This window comes from Eptesicus fuscus, chromosome 10, assembly GCF_027574615.1.
Source record: "Eptesicus fuscus isolate TK198812 chromosome 10, DD_ASM_mEF_20220401, whole genome shotgun sequence".
Taxonomy (NCBI): Eukaryota; Metazoa; Chordata; class Mammalia; order Chiroptera; family Vespertilionidae; genus Eptesicus; species Eptesicus fuscus.
In genome coordinates, this window is record NC_072482.1 from 28,299,361 (window position 1) to 28,319,378 (window position 20,018).

A 20,018-nucleotide genomic window follows, 5' to 3' on the forward strand; every position below is an offset into this window, starting at 1 on the left:
ACAGATGAATGGGCAGGATGAACTACAGGGTCTCAAGGGACTGAAATCAGGTGTTTGCCAGACTGGGCTTTTATCTGGAGGCTCTGGGGAGAAATTCATTTCTATATTCATTCAGGTTGTTGGCAGAATATAGTTCTTTTCACCGTAGGTCTGACATCCCTTGCTGGTTGTCAGCCACAGCCACTCTTTGAAGGTAAGCTGGCCAGTGTGGCTCAGTGATTGTCAACCTATGAACCAGGAGGGAACAGTTCAATTCCCAGTCAGGGAACATGCTAGGGTTTGGGGCTCAATCCCCATTAGGGGGTGTGTAGGAGGCAGGCAATGGATGATGTTTCTCATTGATGTTTCTAGCTCTCTATCCCTCTCCCTTCCTCTCTCTAAAACTCAATACAAATATATTTTTTTAAAAGAAGTTAAGTTGAATGCCTTGTAATGTAGTCCCCTCCATCCTCAATGCCAGCAAGAACAGATCAAATCCTTTCCATGCTTTGAATTGCTTTGACTTTTCATTCTGCTCACCAGCTGGAGAAAACTTTCTGCTCTTAAATTGATCATGTAATTAAATTAGGTTCATCCAAATAATCTCCTTTTCTCCATATAATCCTATATAATAAAAGCCTAATATGCTAAGTGTCCAGTCATCTGGTCGTCCGTTCAAACAATCAAAGCATAATATGCTAATGATATGCTAAGGCCGCTCAACCGCTCGCTATGACATGCATTGACCACCAAGGGGCAGATGCTCTCACTGGTAGGTTAGCTTGCTGCTGGAATCCTGCCAATAGGGACTGAGCGAAACGGGCCAGACATGTCCCTCCATTGCCCCGATCATGCACTGGTGGGGTTCCTCGGCCTGGCCTGTGCCCTTTTGCAATCTGGGACCCCTCAGGGGATGTCAGAGAGCTGGTTTCAGCCTGATCCCACAGGCCAGGTCGAGGGACCCCACTGGTGCACAAATTTGTGCACTGGGCCTCTAGTTTAATATAATCATGGAAGTGATATCTCATCATATTCACAGATTTCACTCATATTAGAAGGGGAAGAGATTATACTAAGGTGAGGTTTATGGGGAATCATTGCTAAAATTTTACTTATCAAAATAGCCTATTTTTTTTTTCTGCAAAAATTGAGTTTAATCATGTCTCTCATGCATGGTTATTGGCAGTAGTAAAAGTATTGTCTAAAATCACCTGACACATCATAAGTAAATTTATAAACAAGAGTATATGCTTGAACATTTTTTATATATTAACCTAAAATATGGTTGCTTACTATGTACCTGTCTGATTCAAGTCAAAGAGATTATATACAAATTTCCATTATATTCTTTTTCTGTTGTACTGAATCAGCATTAATAGCAGTCAGGTGGGGTCACAACACTTGTACCAAAATTCTGTCCAGCTTTCAGAACCAAGATAAATTTTAGATTATCAATGAAATCTAAAGGCTTTTTCTCCCTTCCCTTCACAATGCTCTATATAGTTCTCTATAAATTCTTATATCCTTCACTGAGTATTGTTATCTTTGCAGGCAGAAGCTGTTTCTGGGGGGCAATTTGTATGATTATATGATTATAGTATGGAGTCAACTATTTGTTTACTAAAGAGAGCTGTTTTCATCTCTGAAATTTCTATCACAGTGACACTTCAAATTCCTTTGAGTTTCCAGAAAATTCTTAGTCCATGTTAGGAAATCATATGAACTTAGATTCTACTCTTGAAAACATGCATTTAGACTAAGTGGTTTGTAATTATTTGTGTATATTTCCTAGTCTTTTATCTCCAATTAACATTTGTCACACAATGTACTTTTATTAGACAACTGACATCATTAGACAAGCTTCACTGAAAGCATCATTAATTTTTATTTCATTTATTTAAAAGAACCCTGTGGTAATTAGAATCCTGTGAATATTTTAGAAAAAGCACTAATACCATAAACTGTGTCAATACCCATATTATATCTATACTAATAAAAGGGTGATATGCTAATTAGACTGGATAGACCGGACATCCTTCTGGACAAAGCCGCAGCAGCTACAAGGGTTGAGGGGGGGCAGCTGTGGAGGCCAGCAGTGGCAGCAGCAGCAGGGTGATGGGGGCGGCGCCTTCCCCTGATTGGCCCAGTTGCCTCCCGCAGAGGGAGGCCATGGGGAGTGGGCCTAAGCTGTCAGTAGGACATCCCCTGAGGGATTCCAGACTGTGAGGGGAGCAGGCCGGGCTGAGGGACCCCCACACCCCAGTGCACACATTTTTGTGCACTGGGCCTCTAGTGTAAAAATAAAAAGGCATATTTCAGTATCTTTGAATGATTGTTCTTTTAAAATATGTAGGTAATATCACTTTTATCTTAGTTGAGTAATATTTTTTATGTTTTTTAAAAATTATCATTGTAAGTTATCACTGTAAGTTTTATTTGTTTCTTAAATACTTATTAAACCCTTTTAATGTGTCAAGCATTGTTTTGAACTCTGGAAAATCATTAATGCATACATAAATGAAAATCTCTGTACTCATATAAAACTGCATTTTTTTTCTTGTCTTCACTGGGATGATTTGTTATTACTTACTTGAAACACATATGTATATTACAAACTATTTACTAATGAGAAAAGCACCTAAAATGAAATTAAACGTGAACTGTTTGTTTGCTACCTCCTTATTCATATAAATAAAAAGCCTTTTTTTTTTTTCCAAAAGATAATGTGATCTGTGAGCTACTATGTTTATATAACTCCTTAAACAAAATAAAAATACTTTATGGGGAGAAAAAAAAATGTCATCTCTCCTCCAGTCTCTCTCCATAGAAAGAGCAAAAGGTAAGAGAACTGTTATTGAGCTGATAAATGTATAACTACACCCACTCTCTCAGAGCCAAGATTTGTTCTGAAAGAGAACACCAATACAATTCCAAAAAGCTAACCAACTTCTCAAGAGCTCTGAATAAATGTTACAGATATATCTTCGCTTTGTTTTATTCCTCCTGAGGAAGTTGAGTTATTATGAGTGTAAACATTTTCCCAAATATAAATATTCCTTAGTAAATTTAAATCCCAACCATTTAAAGGCAGAAAGAATCTTTCCATTATGCTATAAACATAATGCTTGTAAACATTAAGCAAGTCAAGTGATGATTGAGGGCACAAAAGATAAGTGATGATTTATTTGCCAATAAAATGAGTCGTAGACTGAAAGATGAATGGAGAAGTTTTCATTTGGGAACAGGGAGAATTCTGGATTGGGACAGCAATGGAAGGGAGGGAAGGTACTGAGGATGAGAAATCTTGTTTTTATGGTTTTTTGAAAAATCTTGTGGTGGCAAAGAAGGGCTTATAGTTGTCAGGTAAATAGCATGAATAATGAGTTGAAAACTCAGGTAAAATGGAGAGTGTATGCCCCATCTTAAGTAAGAAGCCACCTCTCAGAGCCAGCCTATTGCTTCCAAAATAAAAATAAATGCCTGGTATTCCCAGGTATTCTAAGTTTTCACAAGAACCAAAAATGAAGACTACCATGACTTGTTCTAATTTCAAAACATCATCTCATCTATATAAACCATACTACCCAGTCAAACAGAACTAGATTCAGTCTGTGGGTCACATTTAGTAAGGTGCATAATAATGAAATGCTAGAAAGCCATGGTGTAAACAGTCAAAACCCACATCTGAAGACAGAAGGAGACCTGGCTGACTGCGGATGTCTAGTTTAGGATATGGGATGTAGCACAAAGGCTCTGAGCATAGCAGGAGGTGGTAGAGATGAAGGAAGCGAATATCCCTTATGGGTCCTCGGCCTCTGGGGAGAAGTACTTGGCTGGCCTGTGTTTAAAGATGAGAAAGTAACATCTTACCTTTCCTTAATTCTCTCCTGCTGTTAAGTCTCAATTGAAATTCAGGGTCCCAGCATTGTCAAGATTAGTCTGTGTGAGTAAATGTAGGGGAGCTTGGGTTCACCCAGGGTCTCACCAGAACATAAACAGCATGCAGTCAGGGAGTCTCAGCTGTTCTCTGAACTTCTCCCAGCACCTGGTATACAATTTGGGACCTTGTAAGAGCTCAGTGAGGGATCTGGAAGATTCACTGGCACTTAAAGATCGCAGAGTCACACTTGCTAAAATGTGACTTGATAAAGTTGCTATACATAATTAGATCTGTGTTTTAGTCAGATAATGCTGATAACTGTTATGAAAAAGACTTTGCGAAAAAGAGACTCCAGACAAGAAAACAAGGTAAAAGAATGTGTCAGAGAGGGAGAACAGGAACTAGAATAGAGCAGTGAGATCGATTATCCATTAAAGCACCTGAAGGGAAAAAATCTTTTCAAAACATGGGAGGCACATTTTTCTACTCTGTGCATTGGAGTTATTGGGGTCAAGATTTTAAATCACAAATGTCTCCAAAGAGGTTTGCTTTCTAATGAGTTATATTTCTACTTCTTTCTCTGATTAAAAGCTAGAATTAACTCTTCTGGTAGTGCTCCAATACTTTGATTTTAAAAGGCCTTCAATGTTTCTTTAATTCTGACTATCTTATACAGAACCACCTCACATTTCAGTTAAATAGACAGTGTGGAAAGGCACGATTTTAAAAATGAAAACCATTTACTTTTTCAGATTTCATTCTTAGTCATTTAAAGAGTAGGAGAATTCTTAAGTCTCAACTGTAAAAATATTGTCTCTCTTATACACAGCACATTTCATTTTAAATGGCTGTGGGCTTATGGCCTTGTTCTCCAGTTTCCATAGGTGAAGTAAGTTCAGATTCACTTACCCTAAGGGGCAGAACTGGTGTAAATACATCGGGATCTCTTTCCTTCTCTTACTAGCCAATTAAGAAAAAATCTGTTCTTCAAACAGCAATGTCTCACATACTGATGGCAAGAATGTCCTTGCTTCCAAAAGTAGAAAAGATGTTCCATGCTTGGGCTTTGGGCCCCTTCATTGGATCTCTACTCCCATGTCACAAGCCCACTGTTTTAGTTTGCATTCTGCTAAAATCAGAACCAGTTTCTGATTATCCAGTTTACTTAGGCGGTGATCTCAGAAAGTAAGAAAGGAATGGGGGAGGTGAACCCAGAGCATGGAGCATGATTAAAAGTTAGTAGAAGAAGCCTTATTAAGATTACTGTTATAGGCATTCCCACTGATTGCACAATGACCTTTTAAGAAGTAAATAATATATGACCAGGATTCTTTCTCTACCAGAAGAGAAGGTGATTGGAATATTTATAAACTGCCTTCCATCTCCCAATGTTTGAAGGGGGCCTCCAGGGCTCTGGCTTCCTATAGTGTGAGCTGCATGTGAGCTAAACCGGCTCCATGGTGTAGAACAAGAACCTGGAGATAGAGCAGAGACTCAGCAAGCACTTGACTTAGAAAACTGTCATTATGAGGTGATCACTCTCCACTTCTCACTGAAATGCAGTGGAAATCAGTGGCTGGCAAAGAGGATGGGGCCTGAGCACCAGAGGGATTTGCTATGTTTACCCCAAGAGGTACCAAGGCCTGCTTTCAGAAATATACCCATGCTTTCTGGTTTTCACCATTCAGTTGACCCCAAATGCTACAATAAGCCAGATGAGTAAACTTAGTTTGATTCTGCTCTTCACACCCAACTCTTCCCTTAGTTTGTACCCAAATCTTTGTTTCTCATGGGGAGAAGGTTAGTATTATAATGTTCTCACATGGGGATACAGGTTATAGGTATCATCTTCAAACTGGTTTCACCAAGAAGGTCTGTACTTTGGAAGTTGCTCGGCCTTTATGAATAAATGTGATAATTTGACTCATGTTTGTCTTTTGGGGGCTTACACCTGGTTAGAACCTGGGTAGAAGGAAGACTGAATGATGAGGAATCAAAGCCACCTCAGTGCCCTTCAATCTGAATTGTATTATAACTAGTATTTTTGGTACTCACTGGTCTTGAACATAATTCTTTTTTGTTGTTGTTTTGTTAATTCTCACCAGAGGATATTTTCCCATTGCTTTTAAGAGAGAGTGGAAGAGATGGGGAAGGGGAAGAGGAAGAAAGAAAAGATAGAGATCAATGTGAGAGAGACATATCGGTTGGATGCCTCCAGCATGCACCCAGACTTGGGCTGGGATCAAACCTTCAACCCAGGTAGTTGCCCTTGACCAGTAATCCAACCAGTGACCCTCCAGTTCCTTGGCTGACATTCTCACTGCTGAGCAACACCAGCCAGGGTGAGCATCATTCTGATTAGTAATTTGCTTGTATAATAAAGTCTGTCTTAAGGCTAGGATAAAAATATATTTTACTTGTATCTATAGAATTTCTATGGGCCCAATTACTCTGTAAAATATCAGATGGACACATTTATGACATAAATAGTGCTGCCCTAGAAAACTATAAGTGGATAAGGACCTATAAATATCTGATAATTGGTAAGCTTTTAATAGGCAGTACATCTCAATCATTTTTAGCATCTTATTTTGCAGGATATAAACTGCTTCAAGATTGTTATATATTATATAAAGAATCAACAATGATAAGGCCACTATGCTTAATTTTCTATTAGTATCCCCTTTAAAAGATTTATTATGGGTTGATAAGTAATATAAAAGCTCTAAATTTTAGGTCACTTTTAATTTATTACATAGAATTGTATCATTTTGTAACATAAAATTAAATTATAATGTTCCTGAATTTAGAATTGGTGTTATGTATTTGCATTTATATGCCTTTAATTCAGCAAGAGCCAGATTTGCAGGATTATGATTTTCAGCATATAGGCAGTAAAAACTTCTGAATGGTTTGCCACTGTATCAATTAATCAACATGATGAAAGTGATAACTTTGTTTCCTATTGGTACTGACAGTAAAAAACAAAAATATTTCTTTTAATGTTATTATGAGAAAAAAACAACACTTAATGAAGATCAATAATCACCAAGAAGTTATGTACATTAACATGTAAAAAGTTATAATCAAATACTATTAAGAAATCAAATCACCTAAAAAGTGAAATGTTTTCTTATTAAAAAAAAACATAAACACATAGAAGTACACACACACACACACACACACACACACACACACACACGAATGCCTATAATGTCCTAGGCACTTTTGTAGACACTGAGATACAGAAGCAAACAAAATACAGAAAATATCCTGTCCTGAAAGATGTCTGATTCTAGCAGGATACAAATAAATACATAATTGATATAATAATTACATAGAGGTAATTGCTATGAAGGACCCCACCAAAAAAATAGGTGGGAAAAAGGACACAGAATGTTGTGTGTGTGTGTGTGTTTTAATATAATGTGGGTAGGGCTGTAAGAGGACCTCACATATGAGACCTAATGAAATAAGAGAAAAATGCTTATATCTCTAGGGAGTATAATAGCAAGGGGTCACCTGCTCTATTCAGGCCAATCAGATCTTTTCTACTGTCACTATCAGTACAGTATGTTTTATATCCAAATGTTGTTATAGAAACACTAGTGGCCCAATGCACAAAATTCATGCACGGGGGCGGGAGGGGTGTCCCTCAGCCTGGTCTGCACCCTCTCCAATCTGGGACCCCTCGGTGGATGTCTAACTGCTGGTTAAACCAACAGTTGGACATCCCTCTCACAATCCGGGACCACTGTCTCCTAACCACTCGCCTGCCTGCCTGCCTGATTGCCCCTAACCTCTTCTGCCTGCCAGCCTGATCGCCTCCTAACTGCTCCCCTGGCGGCCTGATTGTCCCCAACTGCCCTCCGCTGCTGGCCTGATCACCCCCAAGGCTTTTATTAGTATAGATATGACCCTTCACAGAAAATTTCACTAACCCTGCTTTACAATAAGGACGTGATGACTGAATCATTGGGGCACGGCACCAAGATTTCCTTTCTTTGAATAGTGGAGGCAATAATTATCTTGTCTTTAAGTTGTCCTGAACATCAAATGAGATAATGACTTAGAAAAGTATAAAAGCACCATATAAAGACAACTATCTTTTTCATGTACTGAAAAGACAATAAAGGGGTAAAATGAAAAACACTATTTTTATTCTCCATCTTCCTTCCTTTACAGCCTTTATTTAAACTTTGAAATTTATAAAAATTTCACTCCTATTTTCATTTCTTTACATTCAATATTATTTTGTATTAATTTTAGGTTTTATATTAGTTACAGAATAGTGGTTAGCCAATCATATACTTTACGAAGTGTTCCCCGATATTTCCAGTACCCACCTGGCATCATACCGTCATTACAACACTATTGACTATATTCCCTATTTAAGTGACAATAGGTTTACAGGTTCCTTCCAATCTTTCTTGTGTTGCTCGTCTCTCCTTTTCTTTCTCACTTCTTCCCTTATTTTCTTTATATAGTATTTCAATTGGCCCTCAAAGCTCAGCGAAGGCACTGGGACATGCTTAACCCATTTTACAGACCAGGAAACTGAGGCCAATTCCAGTTGGCTGTGGAACTTGACTCAGTGTGCAGGGAGCCCTCACAGCCATGCTCTCCACCCTTCCTAAGGGGCAGCAACAGGGCAAACAGAACAAACCTTCCTGTCAAGCTTTCAAGCCTTGTTCTCAACCCTCGCCTCAGAGCTGCAGGTCTGCACCCCTCCGCCTGGGTATCCTTCCATGTCCCTTGACCCCTGGCTGGGCCCACCCACATCTTGGGGCCACTGCAAACCTCGCTCTCTGCAGGCAAGGCAGATCCCTGCCCGCTGGCCCCCTGCCCTGCCTGAGCCCCCTCCGGTGCACCCCGCCTCCTCAGGTTTTTGCCTTTGATCGATGGCATTGGTGACTGCACACTCCTAGCAAGCCTGCTACCCAGAGGGGCACAGGGTCCGTTCTTTTTTTTTTTTTTTGAGAGAGGAAGAGAGAGGGATAGAGAGCAGAAACATCGATGAGAGAGAAACCAATCAGCCGCCTCCTGCACACCCCCTACTGGGGATGGCCTGCAACCAAGGTACATGCCTTGACCAGAATCGAACCCGGGACCCTTGAGTCCGCAGGCAACACTCTATCCACTGAGCCAAACCGGTTTCGGCCACAGGGTCCGTTCTTTGCCCAGAAGGTTAGAGGTTGCAGTAGCATTTGCAGATGTCGCCCAGAGCCTGCTGGTGAAGGCAGCGCCTGTGTGGGGTGTCCTCATAGAGGGAAGGTGCGGTGCCGCTCTGCGCCCCTTGGACCGCCCACCTCCTGGCTGGCTGCTTTGCCAAAGCCGAGGCATTTGCCCAGGAGTCGCCCCTCAGGCAGCCCCGTGGTCAGGCCTTGTGCCTCTGCTAGGTCTCCACCCTCACCTGGGTCACCTCCTTTCTTCCACATTCGGCCTTCATCCATCCCTCTCTCCTGCAGTGCTTGCACTCCGGGCCCAAAAGAAAAGGACCAAGGCCAAGGACAAAGCCCCAAGGAAGTGAGTCTTGAACCCCCACATCCCATTCTCTGGATTTCCTCCCATACCTCCTCTCTGTGTCACATCTTGAACGGGCACCCTGCGGCCCAGCCACATGGCCTCCAGGCAGCCTGGTAGAGTCGGTCTCCGCAAAGCTGTGGATCTGTGGCCAGAGGCCTGGCCTGGGTCTCAGCAACCCCATGCCTGCTGGAAAGGGCTGTTGGAGGAGGACTGGAGCCCGTTGGTCATTAGCTCCCCAACTCCAGAGGAGGCACCACAGGCTCATGTCCTGGCCGCAAGCCCCACTCCCCTCCCCCCCCTGCCCCGGCTGAGTGGTCGTGATGTTACTGAGTCCCAACCTAATTTGCATATTCCTCTCTTATTATATAGGATGATTAAGAAGTCAAGTGTAATCATTGTTTCTCTGCTTCCATTATTTTTTTAAAAATATATTTTATTGATTTTTTACAGAGAGGAAGAGAGAAGGATAGAGAGCCAGAAACATTGATGAGAGAGAAACATCGATCAGCTGCCTCTTGCATACCCCCTACTGGGAATGTGCCCGCAACCAAGGTACATGCCGTTGACCGGAATTGAACCTGGGACCCTTGAGTCCGCAGGCCGACGCTCTATCCACTGAGCCAAACTGGTTTCGGCTCTGCTTTCATTATTGAAATTCTCCAGTCCATTCCATATACAGTAGTCAAAGTCATTTAATAAGCATGTGAATTAGCATAGTGGGACCTGGAGAGTATTACGCTAAGCAAAATAAGCCAGTCAGAGAAACAAAGGTATCGCAAGATCTTACCTGTATGTGGAATCTAATGAACAAAATAAACTGATGAACAAAATTGATCCAGAGAAATGGAGCATGGAACAGACTGATGAATCTCAGAGGGAAGAGGGGAGGGAGGACAGGAAGAGATTAACCAAGGGACTTATATGCATACTAGAAGCCCATTGCACGAAGTTTCGTGCAAAAGACCTTCCTTCACCTGGCTGCTGGCACCAGTTTTCCAACAGCACCAGTTTTCCTCTGGCCACCCGCTGATTGGAGCATCTCCCGCCAGCGTGTTTGGCCACCCTGAGTTCCTCCAGCACCAGTTTTCCTCTGGCCACCAGCCGATCAGAGTGCCTCCCGCCAGCGCAATCGGCCACCCTGAGTTCCTCCAGCACCGCTGGTGCTTGTGCCTCTGCTAGGTCTCCACCCTCACCTGGGTCACCTCCTTTCTTCCACATTCGGCCTTCATCCATCTCTCTCTCCTGCAGTGCTTGTGCTCCGGGCCCAAAATAAAAGGACCAAGGCCAAGGATAAAGCCCCAAGGAAGTGAGTCTTGAACCCCCACATCCTATTCTCTGGATTTCCTCCCATACCTCCTCCAGCGCTGCCGGTGGAGGAACTCGGGGTGGCCGATCGCGCTGGCGGGAGGCACTGCGATTGGCAGGTTGCCAGAGGAAAACTGATGCTGGTGGAAAACTGGTGCCAGCAGCCACGCAATCAGCCACCCTGGGTTCCGCCACCAGTGCCTTCTGCTGGCCCCATGGGTCCTCCCGCAGCGCCGGCCGTTGGGGCCGGCAGGAGGAACGGGGAGCGGGGACTCCTGCCAGCTCAATCGGCCACCCCGAGTCCCGCCCCCAGCCTCCCAACAGCCCAATCATGGGTGTAGCGGAGTGATGGTAATTTTCATATTACCATTTTATTAGGTAGGATATGCCTAACCCATGTACACAGACAATAGTGCAGGCAGGGGGTGTGGAGTGGAATGGAGGGGGTCAATGGAGGGAAAAGGAGGACATCTGGAATACTTTCAACAATAAAGATAAACTTAAAAGAAAGTAATAAGCACATGAATTTAAAAAAAAAAACCACACACAACTTTTATTTTTAATCTTACTCTCTTCTCAAGTACTGTCCATTTCTTGTGTACATCATAAAAAAATAAAACCTTACTTTAATAAATAGTATATAATCTCACTCAGCAATTTAATTTCCCACACTCTCTCTTAAATCCTCTTCAAACAGACTTTGTACCCATCAATCGAGCAAAAATTCTTCTTGACAATATCTTCAATGACATTTGCTTATCTAGCCCCAATGGTTAACATCCCTTCTTTTAACCAAAAATAACACTTGACACTGTTGATTACACCCTCTACTTGAAACTATGTGGCTTTCTGAACTCTATCTTCTTTTGTTTTCCCTCCCATAACACTGACTGCTCTTTTCAGTTTATTTTGCTTGATCTCTTTCTCCCCTGTACTCCTAAATAGTGCAGAACCCCTGGGCTCAGTCCTTGGTCCTTCATTCTATCTCCATTTACTCCTTTTTAAATTTTATTCAGTATTACCATTGTATATCTGAAGACTCATAAGTTTATGTTTCCACTGAAGACTATCTCATACAGCCAACTGTGCATTCATTCGACTTATCCACTGGGTTGTCTAATTGGCAATTTAATCATAAATTCTGAAACAATGCTAAGCACTGTGGCTTGCAAGGAAAATAGACGGATTGTGAAAAAAATAAAGAACATGTTGATACTTCAAGCTTTAAGATGCATTTACCATACCAGAACAATGTGTTACATCAAGTAATTTTACAAGATGTGTTTCTCAGTCGCATGGAGCTCAGTGTGTCATTTCTCATTTTAACCCTGTGAGCAACAGTAGCAGGAGCAAAACAACAGCATGGTGAAGGCAATTGCTAGTTGAATACCTAAAGTCCCCAAAAGAAATCGCAGTAATTTGAAAGATGAAGGGCAATGTAAAGCTTAGAACGAACACTGTTTCATAGCCAATAGGTAATGCTTCATATGTATGTAAAAAAAATCCATAGAAACTAGCTTTTAATTTTTTTTTGTTTTTAATTTAAGCTGAGACTTTTGTGCAGGTAACAGTTGTTACCAAGGTAACTTTCTCTTCAGCTATGTGGATTCAACCGGAAAGGTACCTGCATATTCTTTGTTCAGGTGACTTAACTTGCTCTTGCATTTTGATCAGTTTTATTCACTAAAAATATTTCTAGTTCTTTATCAGTTTTGCTTTCCAATCTCGTTCTAATTTTTTAGTGTTTTTTACTCCGGTGAACAATCTTATATTAAATTTACTTAACTAGTTTTCCTTTGAAATGGAACCTAAAAGATCCCAGTGGTGTAGAATTCAAACATTAATAATTTGAGATTTTAACACATTTTTGCTGGATCCACATGATTAATATTGGTATATCAAAACAATACATCTTTATATTTCATAAGTATAGTTTCTCAGCAGACATTGAGAGGACTATAGTCCCATTTGTTTATTTTTTCCTTTGTTTCTTTTGCCCTAAGAGATATTTCGGCAAAAATATTGCCACAAGAGTTGTCTGAGATTTTATTGACTACTTCTTCTGCCAGGATCTTTATGGTTTCATGAGTTACATTTAAGTCTTATATCCATTTTGAGTTTATTCTTGTGTATGGTTAAGTTGGTGGTCTAGTTTCATGTTTTTGCATGTATCTGTCTAATGTTCCCTTTATTGAATAGGCTGTCTTTACTCCATTATATGCTCTTGCCTACTTTGTCAAATATTAATTGACCATAGAGGCATGGGTTGATTTCTGGGCTCTCTGTTCTATTCCATTCATCTATATGCCTGTTCTTATGCCAGTACCAGGATGTTTTGATTATAATGGCCTTGCAATATAATTTAATATCTGGTATTGTGATTCCTCCAATTTTGTTCTTCTTTCTCAAGTTTGATGAGGTTATTCTGGGTCTTTTATGGTTCTATATACATTTTTGGAATTTTTTTCTAGATCTGTGAAATATGCCATTGGTATTTCAATAGAGATTGCATTGAAAATATAGATTGCTTTGGGTAGTATGAACATTTAAATGATGTAATTATTTCAATTAATGAACATGTTATATGCTTCCTCTTATTTGTGTCTTCCTCAATTTCTTTCTTCAATGTCCTATAATTTTCTGAGTAGAGGGCTAATTAATGCTTTTCTCCTTTTTTATAGTTCCTTGATGACTTTTCTCCCGATATTTGGATATAATTTATTTGGTGAAATAATTGATACTAGGATAGCTAACTCCAAATCATACTTTTCTGCTAGAACTTCAAATTCACAAAAGCTTCCTAATTGATTTTTAGTATGTAGGTAGATTTAAAAGAAATAAACATATTTTATATGACATTTTTATAATATTTATAATAGTATTATTTATTAGATTATTCATACACCTATATTTATTTTCTGTATTATAAACATATAAAATATTTCAGAAAACTTCAATACAAAAAAGCATAAAAATATAAAATACCTTGAAATATAATCCATATATTTCTTAGTCTTTAGCAAATTGTAGATTAAAAGAATATTTTATTTGTATTAATTTATAACATATCAAAAACTTCCTTGGCCTTTTTGTCTTATTTGCATGTGACAGGTTATTTCGGATTTTAGAGAGAGTATAAGGTTTTCATTTATTTACAGATAGTGATAGGTTCATATAAGCAGGGCAGAGAGAGGCTTACCTGTATAACCAGGAGCACAAAGGCAGTTGTATGCACAGGTTCTGTTAACACAATCTTCTTCATCTAGACAAGGTTTGATCTCACATTCATTCATATCCAGTTCACAGAGAGATCCATGGTACCCAGGTTCACAACTACATAAAAATCTAGAGAAAAGTGGGAAAATGAGAAATAACATGTAATAGGAAAAATATTACAATATATACATAATCCTAATGTATATACTAAACTTTAGATGTTTGACTTAATTTAAATAAATGGTTATGCTTCCATTTCATTTTATTTTTTAAGAAAATACAATTTACCTTTTTTTGGTTCTCAATCTCCAGAGTTCCCCAAATGAAATTTGAAACTGGCCCCTGGGTCAAGAAAAGACTAAAGAAAGGGGCAGTCCAGTCCAGATTGGCATGGTGTCAGGTTTAATAAACTAGGGCAGTGGTTGGCAAACTGCGGCTCGTGAGCCGCAGTTTGCCGCTCTGTTGACTAATGAGTTTGCCAACCACTGAACTAGGGAATCTTTATATCCTTGGCAGCTACAAGAAGACTTGATCTCCACACCTACCCACCAGCATCTTAAAAGTTTATATGGAGGCCTTAAGAGGGTTCAGTCACATGTACAGTGCAGATAGTCTCAATAACACCTTCCTCTCTCAAAGCCACTTCTCAATCCTTGAAGTGTCTCCTAGTGTGGAAACAGTGGGTGGAACATACATTACAAGGAGAGTGGAGGGGATAATAAGCCTCAGATCACATGGACCCAGCTTGAAGGTCAACTGTCAGTCACATCCTCTCAATAAGTTCTTCTAACAAACTTTTAGAAATGTTCCCATTAAATATTCTTTATGTGAGATTTTTTTTTTTTTTAATGAATGAGCTTGGGTACATAATTAATGAAACTTTGAAAAATACTATTGAGCTTACTTCCATAATTGTAGTAATTTTATTATATAAATACTAAAGGCCTGGTGCACGAGATTCGTGCACTCGGGGTGGGGGGCGAGGGTCCCTCAGCCCTGCCTGCGTCCTCTCACAGTCTGGGAGCTGTCAATTGGACATCCTTAGTGCTGACACGGAGGCGGGAAAGGCTCCTGCCACCATATAGGCTTCTGGCTGAGCAGCGCTCCCCCTGGCAGCTCCTGCTTTAAGTGTCTGCCCCCTGGTGCTCAGTGCGCATCAAAGCAAATGGCTGTTTCGTCAATTTGTATATTAGCCTTTTATTATATAGGATAAACTTTTAACTATATTTTAGGTTGAAAATGGAAGACTATTCTGTCTACAGATTTAATGATATTTTTAAGATATTAAAGCCCTCCTCTTTTATTGGCACATGATGGAGAAATCATGCAATTCAATAATTAGATGTCAGGTTCAAAGTATCACATACTTAAAAAAAAATTATTGATTTCTGAGAGGAAGGGAGAGGGAGGGAGAGATAGAAACATCAATGATGAGAGAAAATAATTGATTGGCTGCCTCCTGCGTGCCTCACACTGGGGATAGAGCCACAACCTGGGAAAGTGCCCTGATGGGGAATCAAACACTGACCTCCTGATTCATAGATCTACCCTCAACTACTGAGCCATGCCAGTCGGGCTAAGTATCACACACTTAATAGAGAGAGTGATCTTCAAAAACCTTGTCATTGACCTGAAGCACTGAAGCATGAAACAGACTGACATAGGAAATGGTTTCCAGAAACTTCATCTGAATCACCTTTTAATGTACACTATTCCCTCCTTATCTTATTCATTGGCCTCTCAGGACTCTGAGTTGCTAAGCTCAGATTTGTCCTCTAGACTTTTATTTGAAAGAGTTTCTTTGCTCCTATGTGAATTCCTTTTTATTGATTATGACCTTGTCTCAATTTATCTCTGATTTCTTTCTGCTAGTCTAAGCTGTGGCAGATATATATATATATATATATATATATATATATATATATATATATATATATGGTAGAATTACCCTGAAATTATTTTCAGTCTATTTCTAGATATTATATGATTATGTCTTTGTTTCAACATCTAGTCAGTCTGTATCTACTTGCCATAAGCTAGAAGATCAATTCTCCTTATTTGTGTACTGATATATGTAAAATAACATCAGTAAAAGCAACAAACAATAATTGATGATTAAACCAATAAAATACGTTAAGAAAAAGAAAAAGAGATCATTTAAACTCTCTTAACTTCTTATTTTCATAGAAAAAAATGTTAATTAAATTAATTTCCACAGATAACTATACATTGAGGGAAATGTACACTTAGCAAAATAAGCTCTCCATAGTGATAGGTCTTTCCCTTCTTATAAAAGTCTAAATAAAAAGCCTTTACCACGTTTCCTTGTAATGCTTTTGAGACAGATTTTTATTCCACTTTTCCAAAGGAACTTTTCCTAATTAATTTCAGTATTGACATAATTGTAATTACGATGAAAACATAACCAACATAAATCTAACATGCCCATGACCCTCTTTTATTCATTTACCACATTGATTGTGTGCCAGACTTTAGTTCGGACTCAGATCCAAGAGTACTAGTAAATAAGGCTTGGACTTGCTTTGGAAAGTCTCATAGAGAAGTCAGGGACATCAACTCTAAGCATTACAGTAAATATATTCCAACTAGAGGCTGGTGCATGAAATTTGTGCATAGGTAGGATCCCTAGGCATGGCTGGCAATCAGGGCTGATCGGGGCCTCCCTTCCTCAGCTGCCAGCCAGGGCCTCCTTTTTCCAGCTCTGGGCCCGGGCCTTCCTTTGTTCCACGCCACCCCTTGATGGTTAGCACATGTCATAATGAGCGATAGAACTCCCAGTCTCTCGGTCAAACTCCCACAGGGACACTTTTCATATGAGCCTTTTATATATATAGATAGAGAAAGGCATGAAGTACTATAAAAACACAGATAATTGCTAGGGAAGATGACAGGAAAGGTTTTACTGGTTAGTCATAAAGAAAGAGTGGGATCTTTGTATCACTTGGGCAGCATTAAAAATGAATGGAAAGTCCTAGCTGGTTTGGCTCAGCGGAAACAGTATTGGTCTGGGGACTGAAGGGTCCTGGGTTAGATTCTGGTCAAGGGCATATACCTCGCTTGCAGGCTTGATCCTTGGTCTTGATCAGGGTATGTGTGAAGGCAACTAATCAATGTGTCTCTCTCACCTCGATATTTATCTCCCTCCCTTACACTCTCTCTAAAAATCAATGGAAAATATCCTCAGGTGAGGATAAAAAAAAAATTGCATGCACAAGGTCAAGCTGTTGTAAAAGAGAATTGTATTTCTCAGGAGCTCACCATGTGACTGGGGAATTGACCGTAATTACTTTTTTAGGGTGAAGTTAATCCAATGACTGTGACTCCTTGAATTTGTGTTCACAAAGCAACATTTTTCTCCATTTCCACTATCACACTAGTGTATCCCAATCTAGTGCAAGATAATATAATGAATGCTTCAGATACATTACTAAAACTAAGGTATGCTTGTTAATGATAACCTTTCTTTGCTATTATGTGTTCTTAGTGAATAAAAGATGATTCCAAGGGACCAGAGTAGGAGTTGGGCACAGTGTTCTCAGATGTAATAGTAAAATCATGTCAGGAAATTATTATTTCAAACTGATAAATTTGAAAATGTATTTTTACAAAATATCTATAGTAATAAATGTGTAATATGCTAATTAGACCAGACATCCTTCTGGATGACCTTGTGGAAGAAGCCGCGGTGGTGGGGGCCAAGGTAGAGGTGGCCACGGTGGCGGCGGGGGCCTAGCCCCTTGCACGAATTTTGTGCATCAGGCCTCTAGTATAAGGTAATGAGTGATCTCAATTTAAACATAGGTGCACATACACAGAACAGTTATATCATATTTCCAGAAGTTGCAAACCCTACTATCTAGTAGAGAGCAAGTTGGCGGCCGGCAGGATGGCAGTGAGGAAGAGAGTTTAAGAGAGTAAAGGAGTGAAAGGGGTGTGTGTGGACATGTGGTGTGTGTGTGTGTGTGTGTGTGTGTGTGTGTGTGTGTGTGTGAGTGTGTGAGTGAGGGACAGTGAGATTCTGCAGGACTTTTGGGGGCTGGCAGACCAGGCTCTCTGAGACCAGGAGCCCCCACTACCACGGCAAACACTCCCAGGCAGCTGATGCTGGCATAGAAACCATGCCATCTTTAAGGGCAGAGCTGCAGTGACTAGGACCCCGCCTCACCACTAGTCTCAGATGCTAACTGGGACCTTAGAGCCACTCTGAATAAAGACCTCCTACCGCCGCTACAGACCCACGGACACCTACACTCCAGCCATCCTGGCTTCAGGATCCTGTGAGTCCCAGAGCATGTTCCCCTCCTGCTGATTCTCTGTGGTTGTGGGCCCTGGCCCCCAAGCTCTCCCCTGACTCTCAGTGTGTCAACCCGCTGTGGCCATGCACCCCTGGCCCCAAGCTCTCCTGTGACTCTCGGTGTGCATGGGACTCCTGCCGACCAGCTGTGTCTGCTCGTCTCAACACCTGAGCTTTCCCATGACTCTCAGGGTGTGTGATGCTCCCACCAAGCATGCCGCTGTGGCTGAGGCCCTGCAACTCAGCACCTCGACCCTTTGGTGATAGCAAAAATGGGGAGATAAAGAAACAACCCCCAAAGGAAAGAAAAAGAGGAATCACCAAAAAAAGGAACTAAATGAAACAAGCATGCAATATGTCAGAAAAAGAATTCAGAGTAATGGTCATACAGTTCATAAACTGGATGGATGAGAAAATCAACAACCTATATAAGAATCAAGAGGAAATCAAAAGTGATATAGCTACAATAAAAACACTATAGAAGGTTTCAATAGTAGACTAGGAGAAGCAGAGGACTGAATTAGTGAGTTAGAAGATAGGGCAGAGAAACAAGCCCAATCTGAACAGCAATTGGAGAAAAAGTTAGAAAGCAGGAGGAGAGCCTAAGGGAGCTTTGGGACATGAAACAAAGTAACATATGTATAATAGGGGTGCCAGAAGGAGAAGAAGATGAGCAAGGTTTAGAGAACCTATCTGAATAAAGATGACAGCAAACTTCCCTGAGTTGGGGAAGAATAAAGTCACATAGGCACAGAGTGTCCCAAACAAGATGAAACCAAAAAGGCCCACATCAAACACATTGTAATTACAATGGCAAACATTAACAACAAAGAGAGAATCTTAAAGGCTACAAGAGAGAGACAGAGAGTTACCTACAAAGGATTTCCCATTAGATTATTAAATGACTTCTCAACAGAAGCACATCAGGTCAGAAGGGAATGTAATGAAATATACAAAGTGATGCAAAAGCAAGGGATGTAATCCAAGATACTCTACTAGCAAGGTTATCATTCAAATTTGAAGGGGAAATCAGGAACTTCACAGACAAAAAAAGATTAAGGGAGTTTATCACTACCAAGGCAGCAATGCAAGAAATGCTAAACTGACTATTGTAAAAAGAAGAAAAAGAAAAGGAAGTAGGAACATAGGCATAAAGAATAAAAATGGCTACAAACAAGTACCTATCAATAATAACCTTAAATGTAAATAGACTAAATGCTCCAATCAAAAGACATCGACTGGTTGAATGGACAAGAAAGTATGACGCATATATTTGCTATCTAAAAGAGACCCACCTCAGAACAAGAGACTCACACAGACTAAAAGTGAAGGGATGGAAAAATATTTTTCAGGCAAATGGAAATGAAAAAAAATCTGGGGTAGCAATACTTATATCTGATAAAATAGACTTCAAAATGAAGGCCATTACAAGAGACAAGAAAGGCCACTTCGTAATACTAAAGTGATCAATACAACAAGAGGATATAATTCTGGTAAACATATATGCACCCAATGCAGGAGCACCCAAATACATTAAAAAAACAACAACAAAACTTTTGGAAGTTATCAAGGGAGAGATCAACAGCAATACAATCATAGTAGGGGACCTTAATACCACATTGACATTACTGGATAAACCCGCTAGACAAAAAATCAGCAAAGAAACAGCAATCCTAAATGACTCACTAGATCAGATGGACGTAATTGGCATCTTCAGAACATTCCACCCCAAAGCCATGGAATTTACGTTCTTCTGAAGTACACATGGGACATTTTCAAAAATAGACCACATATTGG

At 40.2% G+C, this 20,018-nt stretch overlaps 1 protein-coding gene across 1 annotated transcript in view; it reads right to left on the reverse strand.

Annotated features, from left to right (window-relative positions):
- The window catches only part of EYS (eyes shut homolog), a 1,391,558-nt gene that overhangs the window by 907,640 nt on the left and 463,900 nt on the right, over nucleotides 1-20,018 (reverse strand). Inside the window, 1 exon segment of the mRNA XM_054722350.1 lies at nucleotides 13,890-14,035. Coding sequence (XP_054578325.1) covers nucleotides 13,890-14,035 — 146 coding nt within the window.